Below are 22552 nucleotides of genomic sequence, written 5' to 3' on the forward strand. Positions count from 1 at the left end.
GATCCGTGCTTCAAAACCACGTTTTTGGGCCACGGAGTGGCCAGGAAGCCGTGGATCCGTGATTTTTGTGGTGCAGTCTGTGCCCCTGGACATGATGTGTGATTTGATGGTGAGTTTGGGGTGGCCCAATGCAAAAAGCGTGAGGATCCATGAGGATCCGTGCTTCAAAACCACGTTTTTGGGCCACGGTGTGGCCAGGAAGCCATGAATCCGTGATTTCTGTGGTGTAAGCTGTGCCCCTGGACATGATGTGTAATTTGACAGTGAGTTTGGGCTGATCTAGTGCAAAAATCATGAGGATTCATGAGGATCCGTGTTTTTAACCATGTTTTTGCGCCATTGCGGCACCACGAAACAGTGGATGCGTGATTTTTTTGGTTCCTCCTACAGACTAAGATGTGGTCTACAGTAGCATGGTGTTTTTATTTTGTTTCAATATAAAAATCATATGAATTCATCAGGATCCGTGCCTCGGATCCATGTTTTTTTGGTGCTGCAGCGCGGCAAAGTGTTGGATCCACGTTTTTTATAGTCCAGTTTGTAGGTGTGCCTTCTAGGTGTGATTTGACACTGCATTTGTTGGAATTATTTTTTAAAAAGTGGAGGATCCATGAGGATCCGTGTAGATCCGCCTTTTATGCAGACCCGCCAGGGATTATCACTCAAGCAGAGGGGCTGCTGAGTAGCTGAGCTCACCTGTCTATATGAATTTCTGAAATTTCCCCCTGTGAGCCAGTACATTTATCAGTGAATTCTTACCTTTGGTATTGTGCAGCAGAGGCCCTTTGAATAGATATGATGAAGTGTTTTGTGGGGACACAAAACAAGTCACAAAAGCGATTGTGCTGATTTTGGTAGTGGGCTGCATGTGCGTGATATCTGCTGGAGGGGCAACCCCCCCCCCTATACATAAATTCCTGCAACACTTCCAATTCTTGGAATTGGAACCTGAGCAACATTGCTGCTGTTTTAGGACTACAACTCCCGTCATCCCTCAGCACTGGCCATGGTAAGCCGGGGCTGATGGGAGTTGGAGTCCATCAGCAAGAAAACAAAAATATATGGGGGTGGGGTGGGGGAAAGACACGCGTTTCCAATCCAAGCCTTGAAAGACACGCGTTTCCAACCCCCCTTTCTTTTCCCAGGAATTTCCTCCCTTTCCCCCACCCCGCCTCGTGGGCCTTTGTTTCTCCCAGGGTCGGGGGCGGAGATGATCCTGGGATCCACGCCAGTTTTGTGCAGGTTGCAACCTCCAAAGGGGCGACGCCGAAGGGGCTCGATCCTCCGAAAAGACTTCCTGGCCAACGGGTTGCGCCTGTGCGGAGTCACTTCCTGCTCCGCCTTCTCCCGGGGGAAGCCTGGTGGGAGAGGGGAGACCCGAAGTAGCTTTTCCAGATATGCTGTATATATTGCATCTCCGGAAAGCGGGAGGATCTCCTGGGATTTGAGGGATCAGGTGAGTCGACTCGCTTGCAAGGGGCTGGGAGGTGGGGCTGCGTGCAGTGCCAAAAAACAGGAGGAGGCGGGAAAGGGAAAGGAGGATGTGATTTACGAATTTCTAGGTCTAGATCTATAGAAATAAAAAGAAGCCACAAAAGGGGGGGGGGGGAGAGTCAAATATACGTGTGGTAGAAACGTATGGGATTTTTTTCTCAAAGCTATGCAGACAAACAAATTACAAAAATACAAATCCCACACATTTCTACTACACAGATATTTGACTTCCCTCCCCCCGTTTTGTCGTTTCTTTTTAGTTTTGATTTTCATACTGCGTTTTCCACATTACTCCATCTTTAAGTTGTTCTTTAGTTTCTCTGAATAATACATCTAACTGCTTGTTTTACGTTAATCCTACTAATGGGCTTATTTGCATAAATGAGTTTTTCAGATACTCCACAAATTCTCCCCGATTTTTAATTTTAAAAAATTCTTCTCGGTTTCTTATTGCACCCGTTAACCTTGCCATTTTGGCATAATCCGTTAATTTAATGAGCTACTTGGCTGGTACTGCAACTTTCCCCCATCTCTGGGCAGTGATTTGTGAATTCCTAAACCACACTTTCCTCAAAACATTCCAAGGCGGCATGCAACCTGTGGGAATCAAATCAGCAGAAAGCTTTAACTGGAAAAAATAATCAGTAAATATTGATATTGATTGATTGATTGATGCAGGCAGGCAACTCGTGGGGTGGGCTTCAGAGCACAAATGGTGCTACTGGGCATTTGTTCCATTTTTGTGAAAATAATAAATTTCGGGGCTGCCTTTAATTGCAAACAAATAGCAAGTTATTTTATGGGGACATGGAATGTAACAAAACATGCCGATTGAAGCCACATCGAGAAAGTAAAACAGTGTCAGTGCAGGGGGTGAGGAGCGGTTTGGTTTGGTTTTGAAAGGATAATACATTTATGTGTTTTTCCTTTCCCCCCAAATATATTTAATTTTTCAGATTTTGAAATTTACAAACATTTGTCAAACAACCAAAATAAAAAGAGAATTTCATCGGTTCCCCTGGACTTCCCTCCTCCCCATTGTGGGTCCTTATGTTAACTTTTTTCCTCCTGCATCTTCTCTATTAATCCAAATCTATTAAATCTCCATTACAACCATAGTTCGACGTTAAACTACATGTTCCATTCCAATCCTACTAATGATTTTAATTGTTTACAATGACTTTTAAAGTAAATTATATATTTCCCTCATTCTTTATTAAAATTTTGCTCCTCCTGGTTTTTAATTCTTCCGGTCATTTTTGCTATTTTGGAATGCTCCATCAGTTTAATCTGCCATTCTTCTCTGGTAGGGACTTCTTTCCACCTCTGGGCTAGTAACATACATTTATTTGTGTTTTTCAAGTCACTTGGAGACCTCCAGGCAACAAGCAAATAACAGATCTAAAGAAAAGGCAATAATCAGCATCAATTGGCAGCACTCTTTGCACCCTGGGAGAAGGAAACTCATGTTCTCAGTTCCCAGTCGGCGCTACAAAATTTTGTTGCAGGTCCTGCTTATCCCCCTCTGATTCAGAAATGTTCTTTCGTTCTTTCTTTTTTCCTCAGGCAAAGGATCCCAACCAAGAATCCAGGTGTGAACTCTGGAGGGCCTGTTATTTCCGCACGTGATTTGGTGGGAGGCTCATTTCACACACCCCAATTCAGGCCACCAGGAACCAAAATGGCGGCAGATCATAGCAATGCGTCCGATTTTGGTGCGGAGACTATCGGAAAGTTGGGTGTGAAGACTGAGGAGCAGGACCCAGTGGATACCGAGCCAGGGAACGGCACAGGGAAAGAGCCTCGTGCCGCCCAGCCTGAGAGTGCCAAGGGATTCTGGGAAGGTGCCACACTGGACCATGTCAAAGGGGAGCCTGAGGGGGCAGCGCAAGGATGCTGGGAGACTCAGTGGCAGCGGTTTTTGAAGGCGGTACAGTCCCCGCACTTGGAACGAGGAAAGGTCAACCAGCCGGGACCTGCCCTGAGGGATATTTCTCAGGCCGATCTGCCTCCCTTTGAGGGAGCGTCGGAGAGAGGCCTGCAGCTGAGGAGGCCGGAAGGGGCTCCACTCCTGCCCAGCGGTGAAGCCCATAAGAGCTCGGGGGCCGAAGGCGAGGTCCTCGTTCCTAGGACGGTAAAGGAAGAGGACCTGGATGCGGAGAGTGTCCGCCAGCACTTCCGGCAGTTTTGCTACCGGGCGGCCGAGGGGCCCCGCGAGGTTTGCAGCCGCCTCCGGGACCTTTGCCGACAGTGGCTGCAGCCGGAGAGGCACACCAAGGAGCAGATCCTGGAGCTGCTGGTGTTGGAGCAGTTTCTGACCGTCCTGCCTCCGGAGGTCCAGGCCTGGGTCAGGGAGGGGAGCCCCGAGTCCTGCGCGCAAGCAGTGGCCCTGGCTGAGGACTTCCTGCTGCAGCAATTCCGAGCGGAGGAGAGATGGGAAGACGAGGTGAGCCAGGGGGTTTCAGCCAGGTCATTTTTGGGTTAATAAAAATAAATGAGTTTATATACAGTCGTAGCTTGGTTGAGTAATGCCTTGTGACTCGAACATTTTGGCTCCCGCATGCCGCAAACCCAGACGTGAGTGTTCCGGTTTGCAAACGTTCATTGGAACCCAAATGTCCAATGCAGCTTACGCGGCTTCCGATTGGCTGCAGGAGCTTCGCCTTGGTTTATGAATGTTTTGGAAGTCAAACGGACTTCCGGAACGGATTCCATTTGACTTCCGAGGTACAACTGTACTGTGGTACCTCGGGTTAAGAACTTAATTCGTTGTGGAGGTCTGTTCTTAACCTGAAACTGTTCTTAACCTGAAGCACCACTTTAGCTAATGGGGCCTCCCGCTGCTGTGCAGTTTCTGTTCTCATCCTGAAGCAAAGTTTTTAACCAAGGTACTATTTCTGGGTTAGCGGAGTCTTTAACCTGAAGCGCCTGTAACCCGAGGTACCACTGTAGATCACCAAGTGTCTCTAAGGCTCCTTGATTGCCTGTTGATTAGAAATAGCAGCAACAACTCCTTCGCCCACCCTGCAGAAATGAAACAAAGAGCTTCTGAATGTGAGAAAGCACAGTGGGAAACCAGGACTGGACTCTTGTGTGAAAGGGCTGTAATCAGGGTGCCATCTGCACTATGCATTTAGCACAAATTAATTCCACTTTAAACTGTCATGGCTTCCCCCAAAGAATCCTGGGAACTGTAGTTTGTTAAGGGTGCTGAGATTGTTAGGAGACCTCCCTATTCCCCTCACAGCTACAGTTCCCAGAGGACTGAGCATGCTCAGATTTCACGGAATACTGACTGATGATTGGTGGGATGGAAAAACATGGGGGCAGAGAATGGAATGGAGTATCCTGGACAGGAGTGTTCCACGATTCAACTTTTTGCTGCAGCTCCCACTGATTCTCTTTCCTTGCAGAGGAAACAACCCTGGACCTGGCAGCTGACATCACCGAGAAACATGGGATAGCAGTGTGTGAGTGATCCCTGCCAAGCCCCGGAGTTAAGAGGGGTGATGGCGTCCGAACGCAGGGATGCAGCTGTCTGGGCTGTCCCCCGAGATGCCCTGCTGGAGGACACAGTGAAGACGGAGGCCCAGGAGTCTGAACCAGAGGAGGCTGCAGGGAGCCTCAAGGAATTGTGGGAAGGGACCATAACAGAGCACATTAAGCAGGAACCCGAGGAAGGGCCTCAGGAGGAGTGCTGGGGATCTCAGTCTCAGGGGATCCTGAAGGCTGTGCGGTCTCCGCAGCCTGAGCCAGGAAACCTGCAGCTGGCCAGCAATGGGCCAAGGGACGCTCAGGCTTCCTTTGAGGGCCGACCAGACATTGGGCGAGGCAGGGTGATCCGCCACCTGCCTGGCCCTGGAGGAGACGTCCCCCAGCCCATCCACAGCGTTTTGGCCCTGGGTCGTGGGGAAGTGAAGAAGGAGGCTCCCAGCCAGGAGGTGGAGCGCCTGTGCTTCAGGCAGTTCCTCTACCAGGAGGCCGAGGGGCCGCGAGATCTCTGTGGGATGCTGTGGAGGCTCTGCCATCGGTGGCTGCAGCCGGAGAGGCGCACCAAGGAGCAGATCCTGGAGCTGGTGATCCTGGAGCAGTTCCTGGCTGTCCTGCCCCCGGAGATGCAGAACTGGGTCAGGGAAGGCGGGCCGGAGACTTGCGGTCAGGCAGTCGGCCTGGCGGAGGATTTCCTGGAGAGGCAGCAAGAGAACGAGCACGAAATACAACAGGTGGGAGGGCAGGAGAGCAGTCCTGGGAAGAACAAAAGGAACAGTGGCAAGGAGCCCAGAGGACTAGCCATCGGGGCAGTTTTTGCTGGCTGTAAATGTGCATTGGACTGACTGCTCCCTTAGATCAGGCATAGGCAAACTCGGCCCTCCAGATGTTTTGGGACTACAGTTCCCATCATCCTTGACCCAGTGGTCCTGCTAGTTGAAGGCCAAAAACCTCCGGAGGGCCGAGTTTGCCTATGCCTGCCCTAGATGGTTCGAAGATGGGATCTGGCCAAATCAGCAGGGGTTGGCTTCATTGGCAAAGTAGAACCTCCAGGTTCTGAGGCAGTGTACCTTAGAACGCCACTTGCTGGGGGAAGACTAAGGATGGTGGGCAGCGCACTCTCTGCCCTAATGGACCAGCTTCCACTGCTGTGAACAGGCGGTCAGTGTGGTCTCTGGCCCTTCAGGGCTCTGTATCTGGCATCTGGAGAGAGGAGAGAGAGGCTTTGTGGATGGTTTCCTGTGCTCCAGTCCCTGTCTTGAGATGGGCTGCCACATTCTGCACCAGCTGGTTTAATGCATCCCCCTTCAAGCCTGAAGAAGGTCTCCTTGAGAGTCTGGAGAGCTGCTGCCAGTCAGTGTAGGCAATATTGTGAAAGATGGGCCAATGGCCTGACCCAGTCAAAGGCAGGGAGTCTTTGGCCCTCCAGATGTTGCTGGACTCCCACTCCCCTGACCCTTGGCCATGCTGGCTGGGGGCTGATGGGAATTGGAGTCCTGTAGCGTCTGAAGAAGCTCCAGAGGTCCCCCACCCCTGAATCTCAGGCGATTCGCACCCATTTCTTTGTCTTGTTCTTTCTGCTGTTTCAGGTCCTCTGGCCCTTCAAGGAGAAAGCGGATGATTCCCCTGAGGCCGACAGGGCTCTGTCAGACTCCGGCGAGTGGTCGCTCATCAGAGTGGTCAAGCAGGAGGATACAGCTGCTGATGCCCCTTGGCTGGGTAAGGAGTCTTTGGCTGGGGGGAGTTCTCTTGTGGAGCAAGTTATGGAAGTGAGGGGCCATCACAATAAAGGCTCTGGCCGGAGATCTAGTGCCCACCAATCTAACTGACCTTAGAGGTGCACTAGCAATCAGGATCTCTGAAGACACTCTTAGGGCTTGTGTGGGTCCCTGTAGGTGGTCCTTCAAATAACTGGGCCCCAAACCCCTTATTTGGTTGTTATCCAGGCCCTCCTTTTTCCTTGGGGAAGGAAAATCTCTCTTTCTAAGGATCCCTCCCCCCCCGCAACAGATGGTGAGGAGAAGAAGATTGTGCCAGTCAATTCTGAAGAAGCTGAACCACATTGGATGCTGCCAGAGAGAGCAGAACGGACTGTATCACGATATGCTGACTGGGGAGCAGCATCCGAAAACCAGCAGGAAACTCACCCCCATAATGAAGAAGGCAAATCCATTCCTTTCCAGCTCCCTGCCATGCCAGTCCAGCAAAGGTTCCTCAAGGGTGAGACATGCGCTGAATGCGGAAAGTCCTTTCGCTGCAAGGCGGAGCTCACCGAACATCAGAGAATGCACTCAGGAGAGAAACCCTACATCTGCTCCGACTGTGGGAAGAGCTTCTGCAGGAGGAATGTCCTAGTTGCACATCAGAGAATCCACACCGGGGAGAAGCCTTTCAACTGCCCGGACTGCGGGAAAAACTTCAACCAGCGATCGCATCTTACGGCACATGAGAGAACCCACACGCAAGAGAAGCCCTTTGCTTGCCTGGACTGCGGACAGAGCTTTAGTAGGCGCACTGGGCTTGTGTCTCACCAGAGGATCCACACGGGAGAGAAGCCCTATCGCTGCCAAGACTGCGGGAAAAGTTTCAGGCAGAGATTTGATCTTATTCGACATCAGAGAATCCACACGGGCGAGAAGCCACACCAGTGCCCCGACTGCGCCAAAAGCTTCAGGAACAAATCCGCTTTCCTCGTGCACAGACGGATCCACACCGAGGAGAAACCGTACCCTTGCTCTGGGTGCGGGAAGAACTTCCGTCACCGCACCAACCTCCTCGCGCACGAAAGGATCCACACGGGAGAGAAGCCCTACAAGTGTGGAGAGTGCGGGAAGAGTTTTGGTGACAGGTCGTCCCTCATGAAACACAAGCGAGCTCACACAGGCGAGAAGCCGTACAAGTGTGCCGAGTGTGGGAAATGCTTCTCTCAGAACGCCGGCCTGGTTCAGCACGAGAAGATCCACACGGGAGAAAAACCCTTCCAGTGCCCGGACTGTCCCAAAAGCTTCCGGGACAAGTCGGCCTTTGTCGTTCACCACAGGACGCACACGAGGGAGAAACCGTTTCACTGCTCGGTCTGCGAGAAGAACTTCAGCCATCGCTCCAACCTCCTCAAACATGAGAGAACCCACACTGGGGTGAAGCCATACAAGTGCCTGGAGTGCGGAAAGGGCTTCACTCAGAAGCCAAATCTCCTTGTACACGCGAGAAGCCATTTGAAAGAGGAAGGGGAGATTGACTAAGAGGGTGGGGAGAACTACCTCCCCGGTTGGAAAATAAAATAAGGTCCTGAGTTTTAGAGATCTCTATTTTGTTGCCGTTTGCCACTGTTATTGAGTGGCAAAGAGGAAAGTCAAGAGAAGTATGTGCTTTTTATCTGTGGCATAAAAGGAAGGGGAGGGTGTCAGGCTGCGGTCAAATCTCATAAAAGATGGAGAGACCACCTTGAAAAGGTCCTTTCCGTATCATTCAGTAATTAAATTAAATTAAGAATACAGTCATACCTCATGTTACGTTCCCTTCATGTTACGTTCTTTCAGGATACGTCCCGTGGTGACCTGGAAGTACCCGAAAGGGTTACTTCCGGGTTTCGCTGCTCGCACATGTGCAGATGCACAAAATGATGTCACGCGCATGCGCAGAAGCAACGAATCACAACCCGCGCGTGCGCAGACGTGCCACTGCAGGTTGCTCTCTTTTCATGTTGCAAATGGGCCTCAGGAACGGATCCCATTCGCAACCAGAGGTATCACTGTACAGTCGTACCTTGGATCTCAAACGCCTTGGCTCCTGAACTACCAAAACCTAGAAGTGAGCGTTCCGGCTTTCAAGCGATTTTTGGAAGCCGAATGTCTGGCATGGCTTCTGCAGCTTCCGATTGGCTGCAGGATGGAAGCCGCACCTTGGTTTTTGAACAGTTCCGAGGAGTCAAATGGACTCCCGGAAGGTATTCTGTTCGAGAACCAAGGTACGACTTTATCAGGAAAACCAAAGGTCTATTTAGTCCAACATCAAGTTTTGCACAGCTGAGTTTCGTTTCTTCTTCAAATGTCGCCGTCCCAGGAAGCTTTGCCCCACAGCCACTCACAATGAACATTAATGTCTTCAGAGTATACATTACAGTTAATTTATTTTAAAACAGAAACCTGCGCATCTGCTGCAACAAATGTCAATGGTGGGGGGGAGGTGTCTTTATTCCATCATGTGCCACCACCTCGTGGGAAACGCAGGGAAAGGAGAGCAGGCTGCACCGGTCAGTAGTCAGTGGCCCCGATAGTGGAACCAGAGTGAGTCCTGCCTGATCTTTGAGAGGGGTCAATTCCACAGGCATGTGTTGTTCCAGCTGTTAGTATCTAAGGAGAGAAATCAGATGCACCTGGTGCCGAAATGACGCTCCTTGGGGGAGCACTGTGTATTTGGGGTGGGGCTCAGGAACACAGGGAAGGTGCCTTGCGTAATGTATGGGGCAGCACAGGCCGTGGGGCCCCTTCTGGAAGCTGCCGAACTGCAGCTCCCACCCTCTCTGACCCCTGGCCATGCTGGATGGGTTGGAGGGAAGTTGGAGTCCAGCATTATCCAGGGGACACCCCATTTGATGCCCCCGATAGACAGAATCCAGCCTGTAAATAAGGAACGTTAATGCATCCACTCAAAACACATTTATCTGAGCAGAAGTCCCACTCAATGCAATAAGGTTTACTTCTGACAACGGGTGGAGATGGCGAGGCTGTTTCTACAGAGGGCATTTGAAGATGATGCCCTGTTCAATTTCTTTTTCTTTCTCTTCCCATCTGAGGTCTCCAGAGCAAGGAGCTATCCTGTGTGACATGGGTCAAGGGGTTGGTTTTTTAGTCATCTATTAATGCAATGATGCATGCATTTTCACAGCTGCATAAGGTCTTGTGGGGAGAGGAAGGTTTCCTAGAATTACAGAGTTGTGAGGGACCCTGAGGGTCATCTAGTCCCACCCCCTGCAGTGCAGGAAACATTTGCCCAACGTGGGGCTCAGACCCACAACCCTGGGATTAAGAGTATCGTCCTCTGCCAAATCAGACACCTCAAATGGAAAACAAGATTGAGGGTGAGAAAATTTATTAGGACCCCTAAAAATGTGACTGTCTCTTTAAGAAGTGAGCTGCAGAGGGAATTCTGGGAAAAGGAAGGAAAATGCAAAGCAAGAGCAACCCATTTTTGTTTTGTTATTTCTGCTGATTTTGACTGGAATGAATCCTCTCAAAGGGCCCTTGGAAAACTGCCCAACCTGCTCTTGGCGGGTAAATGGTTTTTATGTCAGTCACTCTGGTCTGGAGAGAAACTCCTGCTGGGCCTGAGAGGCAGATTTAGTCTCCTCAGGAGATAATGAGGTGGGCTTTATAATTTCCCCACAGAAGAAAATAAGGGAGGAGGGTCTCTCCAGAGAACGAGGCTCCTGAGAACGTGTAGAGTTCGGCTCCTGAGTCAGCGTCAGAAAAAGACACACGTCCCCCTTCAAGGTCCAGAGTCACCCGGATCCTCCTGGGCTTCTCCCTCAGGGACAGAAGAGAGTCATAAGGGGAGGTGCAGGCCCAGGACTTCCCTCCCCACTTCCCCACAGCCCAGATCCCTCTCTCAGGGAATAAGGAGAAGCGGCCCTTTCTCTCCACAGACTCCCTGGCGACCCCCAGAGTCCAATATTCCCCACTTCCCACAGTGACTTCCCAGAAATGTCTGCCTGCTGTGAATCCCTCATGTCCCAACACACAAGGCCGACAACTGAATCTCTCGGGATTATCAGGCAGGGCTTGAGGTTCGTCTCCCCTTCTCACGCTTTTCCGATCCTCCGACAGGATGAGTTTGGGATGGGCTGTGTCTGGATCCAGAGTGACATTTGCTGTTGGGGAAAAGATGAGGGGAAAAGAAGAATAGGCAGAGTCAGCTGAGAGACAGAAACGGACATCCTGATAAATAAATAAAAAACCCCCGAAAACCCCAGATTCCCTTTCAGATCAAGGGGATTTCTTTGCGTCCCATGCTAGACTGAGACTCCTCCTTGCAGACTCTCATCAGAATAAATATCTTCCTTGATGGTTTTTAAATCAGTTTTCTTCACTTTCTTATATCCGATGTGTATGGTGCCTGCCCTCCTCTCAACTCAGGAATTTTCTAAGAGGAAAAACCACCCAGGAAACCTTTTACTCAGCTCTTCTGTGTTATTCAAGGGGAAAGAGAGGAGAATTGGAGGAGACAGGAGAGGATTGGCCTTTGGGGAGCTCTGGGTTGGGCTGGGATATGAGGACCCCCTGTAGTAATAATAATAATAATTTTATATTTGCATACTGCCCTTCATCCATAGGTCTCAGGGTGGTTCACAGCATAAAAATACAACATAAAACCACATATAGGCCTCCCCTCACTTTCCCGGGGGTCACGTTCTGGGCCTCGTGCCTACAAGTGAAAATTGTGTTAAATGGGGAGCCGGTTTATTCCTGCTCTCCATCGCTCTCACCCACTTGGCCTGTCTTTGCCTTCCTCCCCACCATCTTGGAAGTCTGGGGAAAATAAAAGGCAGGTGGCACAGCAATTTTACAAAGGACAGCTTATTCCTTGCTTCTCTTTTGGATGTAATATATAACATAAGACTAGTTCCATGGAGGGAAGAGGGAATAACTCAGAAAGTTACCAGTTAGGAGTTTAGACAGTCATGACAGGCAACTGTAGGGTTGCCGTATTTTGAAGAACAAAAAAGAGGACACATTTGCCAATTTCTACCCTTAACCATGGATCGCTATGACGACACTCATTTTAAATACCCCTGCTCTATGTAGGCTTTCGAAGCTGTGATATACTGCTAGTAGCAATGTTCTTAACTTTCAACAACCAAAGAATAATAAGAATAATAATAATAGATCATACATATTGCTCCCTCGCTTGCCACATGAAAGTATTTGGGCTCATGTTCCCATCTTTGTGAATTCAGGTGTGCACAGAACAATTTATTAAACTGTTAAATATGTACACGTGGACTCTTTTTCATGGGTTATTGTAAACCAAACCAAGCAACTTGAGACATTTTGCCAAATTTTAAAAATCCGCCCAGGGGAGAAATTTTAATCATGAAAATAGAGGACCTGTCTGAGAAAAAGGTCACATGGAAAAGCAACCCAACTCTCTCTAGGCAGGAATGAAACTCTTCCCTCTTTTATCTGATCCTTCTGGGCAGTTTTTCTCCCCCCCCCCTTCTGCACCTTCAAGTCCACCCTCTCTGCCTTTGTGGTACAAACAGCAGGTGCCAGAGTCAAGCTGTACAGAATAAACTCTTGACCCCCATGAAACTCTAGTCCCCTCCACTCCTGTGAATTGGGGTCTCAATGTGAAGATTTACCTCTCTGAAGATTTCTGAATGACTGAACATCTGAGGAAGCAAAAAGACAGGCTTAACAGGCTACAATGCAGTAGCTTAAAAATATTTTTTTTTTTACAAAACATCACCATAACATAGCATCTGTTGTTTCCTTATTTCAAGCAAAAGATTAAATCATAGAACACATAATTGCAAAGACGACAGCTGTAAGCCTAAGTAGTGATGTTAACTATTGTCCAAAAGATTATTCCTGAGAATGTAATATCACTAGGCCTAAGGAATTAAAACAACTACCGTATTTTTCGCTCTATAGGACGCACTTTCCCCCCTCCAAAAATCAAGGGGAAATGTGTGTGCGTCCTATGGAGCGAATGCAGGCTCCTTGGCTTCAGCAATAGCAACGCCAAGCCTCTGAAGCGCAGAGGGAGCGCTCCCTCCGCGCTCCAGAGGCTTCGCATTGCTTTTGCTGAAGCCTGGAGAGCAAGACTCTCCTGGCTTCAGCAGAGAGGGAAGAGCTGCGCAGCGCCCCTTCAGCCAAGCGGGAGGAGAAATGGAAGGGGCTCTGTTTCTCCTGCGGCTTCGCTGAAGGGGCGCTGAGCAGAGAGGGGGAGAATTTTTTTCTTGTTCTCCCCCTCTAAAACAAGGTGCTCCCGTAGGGGCACCACGGAAGATGGCCAACAATACCATCTCTCCAGCTCACACAAGGTAATTTAGAGGCTGAGATGGGAGTAATCAGCCTCCCAAATTCTTCCCGGTGGAAGGGAAGATGCAGTCTCATCCGCGGCTGCCCACAAACCACCCCCGAGTTCGTAAAGAAGGAGGGGGTGGGGGCACTGGATGGAAAGCCCTCGAGAGAGCTCGGATCTCCTGGACACTGTCTTCGTGAGCGCTCCCAGTTCCATTTCTTAAGGTCAAAAATTGGATTTAAGATTGTACATGCTTTGGGCGAAGAAAGGGTATTTAATCTGCCAACTACAGACACTGAAGTGCTAAGAGTGACAGAAGGAAGAAGATAACATCAAAGAATAACATCTAAGCCGGTATGTTGGAACGGAACGGAAAGGGGGGGATAAAACTTTTTCTACTACAATACCACCTAACAACGCCCCCCCAGAAGAACCGTCTACACTACCTATAGCAAGTGAGATCGGAAAATATAAACTGTGTGGAAATAATAATACTAACTGAAGCCTTTGTTATTTTAAATACTTGGAAGAAGGTAAATGACTCTCCTGTGAAGCACTATTTAATCGGGATCTGCCATTATGAGACAGACTGAGTTGCAGAGATTAATAGTCAGAGGGGGAGGCGAGCTCTTACTTTGTTATCATATTTGTACTTCAAGTCCGACTTGGCAAACCTCCCCTGGAAAGACTAATGTTTGGTGCAACCTGTCTGAGAAAATTAATGAGCAAATGCCTAGATTGTATTTCATCGGAACTGGGAAAAGATGGTGTCTGCCACCAGAGAAGGACTTTTGGATGGATTCGGCATAAACACCAGCGTGTGAGGACATACTGCAAGTAAAAGACTTACCAGCTGCAAAAAATAAAAAGGAGAGTCACACAAAGTTCACACAGAAGCATATTATTGCACGACTCGGAGGCTATGAAAGAAAGAAGGATAACAGCAGGAAGATTGAAAGAAGGGACTATTGGGAACTTAAGGCAGTAGAAATATAAGATGATTGGACCCCACTGAACTTGAAGCATGGGAACCCCCAACAAAAATGTATAATCTGGCAAAATATTTGGACTTTATGATATGTATTTGTACAATTTGGAATATTTAATGGGATTTGATTGGATTGTTAAAATGGAAAACTTAATGAAAAACTCTTTTTTAAAAAAACCAACAAGGTGCGTCCTATGGTTGGGTGCATCCAATAGAGCGAAAAATACGGTAACAAGTTTAGCTGTGATTCCTGCATTGCAGGGGGCTGGACTAGATGATCCTTGGGATCCTTTCAAACTTCGCTCTTCCATGATTATATGGAAAAATCAGAAATGGTAAACCATGCTAGAAAATGAAAAAATACAATCATTCAAAATCGACAAATGAAATGGGGATCTGAACTGGAGGGCTGGAGGAAGGTTTAACATCTGCCCCAAGTAAACCAGTGGGGAAAAGCTGTTGAAACTGGAATTTCCAAGCAGAGGAAGAATCGGCAGAGCTTTACCCTGTAATTCCAAGAGTCTCGTGCAATGGGAAGTCCTCCCTCCTGGAATGGGGCTGATCTCCTAAGAACTGGGGGAACTCTGAGGAGATGGGGATGGCTGAAGCACGAGAAATGGCTGGTGAGGTTGAAACTCTGAGGAAGAGGCGGCTCAGGCCTTGGCTCTGCTGCTGGGAGACCAGCCTGGCAGGAGGTGGAGGAGGGACTGGGTGATTGCGGGTGCCCTTCTTAACACACTTATTCCTTATACATGAGAACTCGACAAGATGGACATTGGACTGACTCTGCAGGATCCTCCCTAAGGGGTTTTGTAATATATTGTATGGCTCTGAGGCTTTCCCCTACAAACAAGCAGTATATATTTTATGAAAGAAAGCAAAATCGATAAAATTAAGGGGGAAAGCAGGATAATAGTCTATTGGCAGGAAAGGAACTCTGACTGGTGTGCAGGTTCTTCTCAGGGACAAGCTCTGCCCCCAATCCAAGCCTTCAACCTCCCTCCCAGTTCATTCATGGGACATCGAAATAACCCAAACACCACTAGAGGACTGTTTCCCAGAGTGACGCCATTGATGGGGGTCCCAAAGTCTGCAGCACAGATGGTTCAACACCCATGAAATATCAGTCCCCATCCCTCCTGTGAAATTGTTCCTCCCCTGGAAATTTACCTTTCTGAATCGGTTTTCTGTATAACAGAGCATCTGAGGAAACAAAAAGATATAAAGTGTAAGGGCAACACTCTTCCACCTGAAATAAATCTCCATACAAAAGTAACATCCTTAAAGTCAAGTACAATTATTAAGTATTAATTAAATTGTACAAAAAATAATTATAAACATGAAAATCATAGGAAGAATCTATGAAAATAACTAAAGCTTTAAAACTCAGCAATCATAGTACGAAGATTGGGAAAGATTGTGGAAAACAGATTTAAAATTTACAGGTTGTTCACTTTTAAAAGAAAACTACATGAAAATGATGTATAGATGGTACATTACACCAGTACAGATTGCAAAAATGTACAAAACTGGGTCAAATATATGCTAGAAATGCAGGGAAAAAGAAGGGACTTTTTATCACATGTGGTGGGATTGTAGAGAAATTTAAAAAAAATTGGGAAATGATGTATAATGAGTTGAAGAAAATGTTCAAATTAACATTTGTAAAAAAAGCCAGAAGCATTTTTGTTAGGGATTGTAGGTAGAGACCTGCCAAGGAAAATGAAGAACATACTTATGTATGCGACAACGGCGGCAAGAGTCTTAATAGCACAAGGATGGAAGAATGAAGAAACCCCGACAAAAGAACAGTGGCAAGGGAAGCTAACATACAAACTGCATGATAAGGACAACTGTGACTTTAAAGAAGAATGGGAACCTTTTACAAAGTATTTAAAGAAACAACAAAATGAACTGGACTCCTTGGCAGGTTTTCAATAAACATACACATTTTTTTTATTGTTAACATAATAGATAGATAGATAGCTTAAGGATCTTTACCATTTTATAAGATGCAAAGAATAATATGTGTTGGAAAACCGGAGAGAGGAGCTGAGGGAAGTCCGGGTGGGAGGGAGGGGGGGAAATGGGGGGCGGGAGGGAATGAGGATGACATGTTTTTGATAATTTTAAAAAAAAACAAAAAACCCCTCAGCAATCATAAAGCAAGCTTACAAATAAGAGAATAAAAATATTCAGCATCAATCCTGCTGGTCTCTGAACTTTGTCCCTAAATTGGGCTCTATATTGGAGGACTGGAGGGGAGGCAGAGCAATAGGAATCCTGTAAAAGGAGGCAGAGGGGAGATGGAGGCAGCCTTAACATCTTCCCCAAGTAAAGTGGGGGGGGGGGGGAATCATTAAAGCCAAAATTGTGAAACATAAGGAGAAGCGAAGTTTGATGAGGAAGGACTGGCAGAGCTCTCAGGCAAAAGGAAACCCTTCCTCACAAACCTTCTACAAATCTTTAAGGTTCTTCACAAGCATAATTGTGCCCTTTGGGGCTCATGTGCTCTTGCTTCCTCTCACTGAGTGAACTCTCAGGAGATCTTGAAGGCTGAAGCCCTAGATATGGCAGCTGCAGGGGGACGTCTGAGGAGGAGACGGCTCAGGCCTTGGCCCCACGGCTGAGAAAGAAGCCTGAGCAGGAGGCAGAGGGAGACCTGGGGGCTTCTTAATGCCCTTTGACTCCATTCAGAGCAGGAGAACCTCCAAAAGGACAAACTCAGATTGTGCAAGGAAAAGGAGGTTCCGTAGAATTGTAAACACGGGAGGAAAAAATCCTGACTTTGCTCTACACTCTGTTTCAGGCTTTCTTTACAGGATCCAGCGTCACAATATACATGGGCCATTCTGAAGAACAGGAAATGAAGGCTGGAGCACCAAGAAGGAAGGTATCCTGGGGTTACTCAATTCCATGCAATAAGAGCCTGGCGTGTTCAGTTCTGAAGGAGTAACAGAATTCCCAGTGTGAAATCCTGGCAGCCATTTTTCATTACCTTTCCATTGTTTCATTGTATCCTCCACAAGGTGATTTAGATCACAGGATTCCAAGATCCTGTTCCTCAGTTCTGGAGGGAAAGCCAGTGGCTTCTCTGGACTCTCTCTTTTCTCATACCTGGTGAAAAGAAAAACAATGAATGGCCCCATTGTGGCCCCGTCTCCCTAATTATTGCAGAAGATCTCAATAAGACGAACAAAGTGGAAGTTTATTTCCCAACAGGTTTATTTCCACAACAGATGAGACCTCAGTCCAAAACCCCTGAGGACAGCTGTCAGTGGCTTCGTAAGGATGCTCAACATCACAAGGGAGAAGATGTAACCCCAAATGACACCACCGGAGGGCTTCCAATGATGCTGTCCCGTAACAACTTTGTGGGAGGGTCCCAGGACGGAAGAAACAAACCCCTGAGGTGGAATGCCTGCAACCCCTCCCTCCCTGAGCTTCTAAAGAGGATGTGAGTGATGTCCAAAGCTGCCAAGTGGTCAAGGAAAACAACCTCCACCCTCCCTTCACCCCCTCTCTCACCCAGGAAGGGCACAACTCCATGTCCCATTGGACTCTCCCTCCAGAGGCATCAAACAACTAGACTTTCACCCCCCACTCAAGACCACCTTCAGCCTCTCATGCTGGAAACGCTCCCAAGAAAAAGAACCCACCCATTCTAGACCAAAAGACCTTCCCTCCCTCAGTGCCTCAAAGGGGCTGAGTTACCAGAGTTGAGAGGCTTCTAGTTGGACATTGAAATCTGTTGGTACATCCTAAGCTCTTCCGAAGCATCTTTGGCACTTTCTCTTCTAGATGTTTGAAATTACCACAAAGTCCATGAAGAGAAAGTGCAAGAGAAAGAAAAGAGCCCTCATCCCTTTGTGAAGGGATGTGGGGAGGGAGGGAGGAGGCAGTTGACCTTGGAGGGAAAATTGGGGGGCTACAAGTTCAGAAGAGGGGGCTCTACTTTTACCTGTGAGATGCTGCAGGGAGTGAGTCCTACAGTCTCCCCCCTGCAGCCCCTGGAAGGCCATGTCTGAGGTTCTTGCATCTCAGCTTCAAAGAGTGATGCTAATGGAAATGAGCCAGATCCACTTACCTCTGCAAGGTCCTTCTCACACCCTAGAGGGAAAAAGAGAAGGGAATTCACTGCACACCACAGGCCACACTAGGAAGACCCCCTCAGACCCTGGAGTGGAGGAACAGCCTGGCCCTCGGATGTCAGTCAGCCTGGCACACGCCAAGGGTTTGGGGAGGGATGGCGGAATCAGCCCGTTTTGGTTTCTCACAGCTTTTATTTTCCCAGTGTGAAATTGTTAACTGTTCTGATTTAATTGTTCCGATATCAAGTTCTCCAAATTTCCACATCAGTTTGCCATTATTGTTTAAAATCTTTATGAAAATCCACCAGCATTTTAGGGAAATTTCACATTTGTGGGTTCAAGAGACGATTCACACCATCTCTAGTCTTAGATTATAATTTAGTAACTTTAATTCAGTTTGCATTGTGCAATTCAGATGTAAGTAAGCCTACAGGATAATCCTACCAGGGCACTGTCCTAAACTGTCTTCCATAGAAGTCCCCAATTTTGAAATTCTATTTTCCACCTGGAAGTAAAAAAAAAACACGGGTCCAAGTGGTTTTGCGTTTGCCCTGCCGCTTTCCCTCAGGAAAAACCTGCTCCTTAGTGCAACATCAAAGCAAACGTCAACCCAGAGAAAACCTGGCTGAGGTTTGCTCTAATTCTGCAGTAAACAGTGGGATTTCCTGGAGGAAAGGGGTGGGACAAGCAGCAGTCTGGATGAGTCCCTCTGTCTTGCTCTTTGGTCACTGTGACTGAGCACCATTTTGGGCCGATCTGTATCCATGGGGAAGGGGATCAACCCAGAAGTTGTGGAGGAAACGGGAAGAGAAGCTTGGTCAAGAGACTGGCTCATGTCGGAAGGAGGCCTGAACGCATCCCAGACGAAGCCCCCCACAGCTGAAAGGCGTTCGGAGACAAAGCATCAGCAAAGAGCAGAAGATCAGCTCCCATTCCATCAAGAACACAGACGAATCTCTAGTCTACATTCAGGTGAGTTAAGCATCCCAGGTCTCTTGGGTTTTCCAGTCCATTACAAACCTGACTAGAGGCTCCATCAACTCAGCCCCTGCACTCCTTGCATACATGAAAGGGGCAGCCTTTTCCTGGATCCTTGGGCTGTTCCTGCCACCATCTTACCTGCAGGAGTTCACTCGCTGGCTGCTGACGCTTCTCCTCCATCTCCTGGATGATCTTCTCAAGAGAGGAGAGTTTCTTGGAGAGTCTGTCCAGCTGCTCATCCCTTCTCCCTGCAATCTCCTTCTCCACCTCTTCCACGTGAGTCAGCAGACGTTTTTCTTGTTCTTCCAGGAACTGGCGCAGTTCTCTGAACTTTTCCACAATCTTCAGCCTCTCCGTTTCTGCTAATTTCTGCAAGAAAATAGGAGGCCTGAGTGTGGAAGGTGATCAGCCTTCAAGACATCAGGAAGAGAATTGTAAGAATTCCACAGGGAGGACACTTCTGATTTTTCAGAGACATGAAACCAACCTCCAGTGGCTAAAGAAGTAAACCTGTATTTTGAGGGGAGGCCCTCTCCATTGCTGTTTCTGTTGACTTCTATTTTGCAGAGGGATACAGCCTAAAGGAAGGAGCATTTTTTTTCCTAGCCATGGATATGTGGGATGTAAAAACGTATTGCAGTCAAATACAACAGTCCTACAATGCACATGCTGGGGAATGCTTTGTATCACTCAGGAGAAAACTTGCTAGTTCCTCCTGAGCTGAGACAGACTTCCTTTGCATGTGAGTGAATGTGAGTGTGGCCTGTTCCTGGGAGAGAAGCACACGGCCTCCATGTTCTGCTCTGTGTCTTCTCCATTGTGTGTTCCTAAGAGTTAGGAGAAGTGACTGCTCAGTCGCGGTCACTTGAGACTATTTCTATTATGGGATGGTTCACAAAGTTATATGTTGTTCTGTAAATGAAGTCTGCCTTCAGGAATCTCATTGTGAACTGGGTGATTGTGAGTGAACTAGTTTTATGTTAACTTTAATCAGATGTCAGTGACTATTCGTTTAGGAGGGATATAAAATAGGGACACCAGGAATCCTAAATAGTGAGGCTCAGATGAGCCTGCAACTAGTTAAAAGGTAAAGGTACCCCTGCCCGTACGGGCCAGTCTTGACAGACTCTAGGGTTGGGTGCCCATCTCACTCAAGAGGCCGGGGGCCAGCGCTGTCCGGAGACACTTCCGGGTCACGTGGCCAGCGTGACATCGCTGCCCTGGCGAGCCAGAGCCGCACACGGAAACGCCGTTTACCTTCCCGCTAGTAAGCGGTCCCTATTTATCTACTTGCACCCGGGAGTGCTTTCGAACTGCTAGGTTGGCAGGCGCTGGGACCGAACAACAGGAGCGCACCCCGCTGCGGGGATTCGAACCGCCGACATTTCGATCGGCAAGCCCTAGGCGCTGAGGCTTTTACCCACAGCGCCACCCGCGTCCCATGCAACTAGTTAACTGCTGTGTAATTTAAAAGGGGGATTGTTTAACAACTCTGCTAAGTTATAGAACTTGCTGGCGAAAGTTATGAAGGATATAATAAAATAATATATCTTCTCCTGCCTCCCTAAACATCCCCACAGGATATTCCCTGCATGATTTGGGGGATGGCATAACCAGAGTTCAGAGTTGTTCAGAGAACGTCCATGGACATAAAACACCCTCAGTTAAGACTGGGACCATTGAGGTGTAGGAAGGCAACAGAAACAGAGGCGGATGAAGAGAAAGTGCAGAGTTTATCCCCATAGCTCCCTGAATTTCCTAAAGATGAACAATAGCGCACATTTAGAAAGTCAACTCTTTAGTAATATTGATGGGAAATCAGGATTTGAATTGACCTGCTTCCACCCTCTCAGCTCACAAGTCCTCAGGCTTCTCCTTCACTGCTATTCATATAATAAACGACAATGGAAAATAAACTCAAATTAGCTGCATTCAAAAGTGAATTTACCTACCGTGATTTACTATTGCTGAAAAAATATGGAGAATGAAACAGAGCAATCTTTTGAAATTCACACCTCTGAATTTTTCAAGGTGGAACAAGCCAGGTAATGTTCACAAAAAATGTATTTATGAAGGTAAAGTACATTTCAAAATATTTATACAAGGAGGTAGCCACCCTAACATCTGATTCATTTTCAGAATGATAAATTAATAAACAGTGATATGGAAAAAGGAGAAATGGGGAGAAGCTGAAATGGGCAGATTTCCCCACCCCTCCTCAGTCCTGACTCGACTCTTCAAGTGCTTGTTCCCTCACTAGTAACAACAGAGACACTTACCAGGAGGTCTTTGCTTTCCATGTCCAGGGCTGCTTGATAGGCCAGAATTTCCTCTCTCTCTTTCCTCAGAATCTCCAGGCGGCGACAGATCTCTTCCTAAAGAGAAAAGGAAAAACTCAGGTTTGATTGAGACACAGAGAGAGGAGGTGAATAGTATGCTGGCTTCTTGCGCCCAGTGGCCTTGCTATAATAGCAAAGTAGTTTACTGGAGGAAATAAAAGTCCAGAGGTTTTCAACCTTTTTGGGTCCATAGCTCCCTGGACCAGCTACCTTTTATCTGTGGCATCCCTGTGGGGCTCTGGGACCCAGTTAGGTCACCCCTCGCTTACAGACTTCCATCTAGTCTTTGCAGATGCTACTCAGGGATATCAAGGGAGCTCCCTTTGTCCCCCTGGAAGAGAGAAAGACTTCAACTCCCTCTTCTCAGTCATCCCAGGAGCCCTCAGGCTTCCCCTGGGCTGCTTTTTACATAATAAACAACCAACACTTAATGCCATGCCTACTTTGGAGCTGAGAAGTAAAAAGAAAACCTCCCAAGAAAAATCCATAGCTATTTCTCCCCCTCAAGATCCAGAGATCTCCTACCTTGTATTCCTTGGAAGCCTCCTCCAGAGGAATCACCTCGTGGTTTTTGTGCTCCTTGGATCTGTCACACACCAGGCAGATGGGGGCTTCATCCTCCTTGCAAAAGAGCTTCAGGGGCTCCTGGTGCTTCTCGCAGACTCCTTCTTTCCCTCCTTCCTCCTTTCCCTCTTGAAGGCTGAGATTCTGGGCTATTTCTGCCACATTAGCCAGTTGCCTGTTGGGGATGAGGCCCCTTCTCTGGACTGTTTTTCTGCACTGGGGGCAGGAAGCCTCTGCCTCCGATTCCCCCCAGCACTGGATCAAGCAAGATCGGCAGAAGTTGTGCCCACACTCTGGGATGGTCACTGGATCCTTGAAGTAATCCAGGCAGATGGAGCAAGTGACTTCGTCACAAAGATTCTTGACATGACCCCCTGCAGCAGCCATGGCTCCCTCGCACCAAAGATCCGAGTTAAGTTTCGTTTTCTCCCTTTTCAGCTACTGGGAGTTTCCCTTCCTGGAAATGACTCAGTGATCACATGATCTTTATTTTATTTTTTTAAACTAATATGTCCCCAGTGCTTTGCAGTTCCTGAATGTTTTCTCAAGGAGCGGCGAATGCTTTTTGATTGTGTTGTAAG

General features: G+C 47.9%; 3 protein-coding genes across 5 annotated transcripts; 2 read left to right on the forward strand and 1 right to left on the reverse strand.

Moving 5' to 3' along the window:
• Nucleotides 1-1334: 1334 nt before the first annotated feature.
• LOC310672917 (uncharacterized protein) lies at nt 1335-4958 on the forward strand (the record flags this gene model as incomplete). Its single annotated transcript, XM_083430601.1, has 3 exons — nt 1335-1456; nt 3061-3940; nt 4908-4958. The coding sequence occupies exons 2-3, from the start codon at nt 3176-3178 to the stop codon at nt 4956-4958; spliced, it is 816 nt and encodes a 271-aa protein (XP_083286727.1). The 5' UTR covers nt 1335-1456; nt 3061-3175.
• On the forward strand, nt 4917-8485 carry LOC310670278 (uncharacterized protein). The gene is made up of 3 exons (XM_083425364.1): nt 4917-5717; nt 6573-6702; nt 6994-8485. Exons 1-3 carry the CDS (start codon nt 5004-5006, stop codon nt 8223-8225), a joined length of 2076 nt encoding a protein of 691 aa, XP_083281490.1. The 5' UTR covers nt 4917-5003; the 3' UTR covers nt 8226-8485.
• A 1572-nt stretch (nt 8486-10057) lies between these two features.
• Nucleotides 10058-22408, reverse strand: LOC310670584 (zinc finger protein RFP-like). Of its 3 annotated transcripts, XM_083426150.1 has the most exons (8): nt 21933-22373; nt 21348-21443; nt 19207-19437; nt 18084-18106; nt 16995-17113; nt 15167-15199; nt 12344-12373; nt 10058-10852 (listed from the first exon to the last, which is right to left on the reverse strand). In XM_083426150.1, the coding sequence occupies exons 1-8, from the start codon at nt 22356-22358 to the stop codon at nt 10332-10334; spliced, it is 1479 nt and encodes a 492-aa protein (XP_083282276.1). In that variant the 5' UTR covers nt 22359-22373; the 3' UTR covers nt 10058-10331. The 3 variants fall into 3 exon arrangements, with proteins under 3 accessions (XP_083282276.1, XP_083282275.1, XP_083282277.1); XM_083426149.1 differs by lacking the exon at nt 12344-12373 and having other exon boundaries at nt 21933-22408; XM_083426151.1 differs by lacking the exons at nt 12344-12373; nt 15167-15199.
• Between the last annotated feature and the right edge of the window lie 144 nt (nt 22409-22552).

This window comes from Podarcis tiliguerta (assembly GCF_965153285.1).
Source record: "Podarcis tiliguerta genome assembly, chromosome: 2".
Lineage (NCBI taxonomy): Eukaryota > Metazoa > Chordata > Lepidosauria > Squamata > Lacertidae > Podarcis > Podarcis tiliguerta.

Excerpts from the sequence above, each read along its gene's own strand:
- LOC310670278 (XM_083425364.1), top strand. The coding sequence starts at position 5,004 with ATGGCGTCCGAACGCAGGGATGCAGCTGTCTGGGCTGTCCCCCGAGAT. Across the intron at positions 5,718-6,572 it reads ACGAGCACGAAATACAACAG|GTCCTCTGGCCCTTCAAGGA; the intron begins GTGGGAGGGCAG and ends CTGCTGTTTCAG. Across the intron at positions 6,703-6,993 it reads TGCTGATGCCCCTTGGCTGG|ATGGTGAGGAGAAGAAGATT; the intron begins GTAAGGAGTCTT and ends CCCCCGCAACAG.
- LOC310670584 (XM_083426150.1), bottom strand. The coding sequence starts at position 22,358 with ATGGCTGCTGCAGGGGGTCATGTCAAGAATCTTTGTGACGAAGTCACT. Across the intron at positions 21,444-21,932 it reads AGGCTTCCAAGGAATACAAG|GAAGAGATCTGTCGCCGCCT; the intron begins GTAGGAGATCTC and ends TTTTCTCTTTAG. Across the intron at positions 19,438-21,347 it reads TGGAAAGCAAAGACCTCCTG|AAATTAGCAGAAACGGAGAG; the intron begins GTAAGTGTCTCT and ends ATTTTCTTGCAG.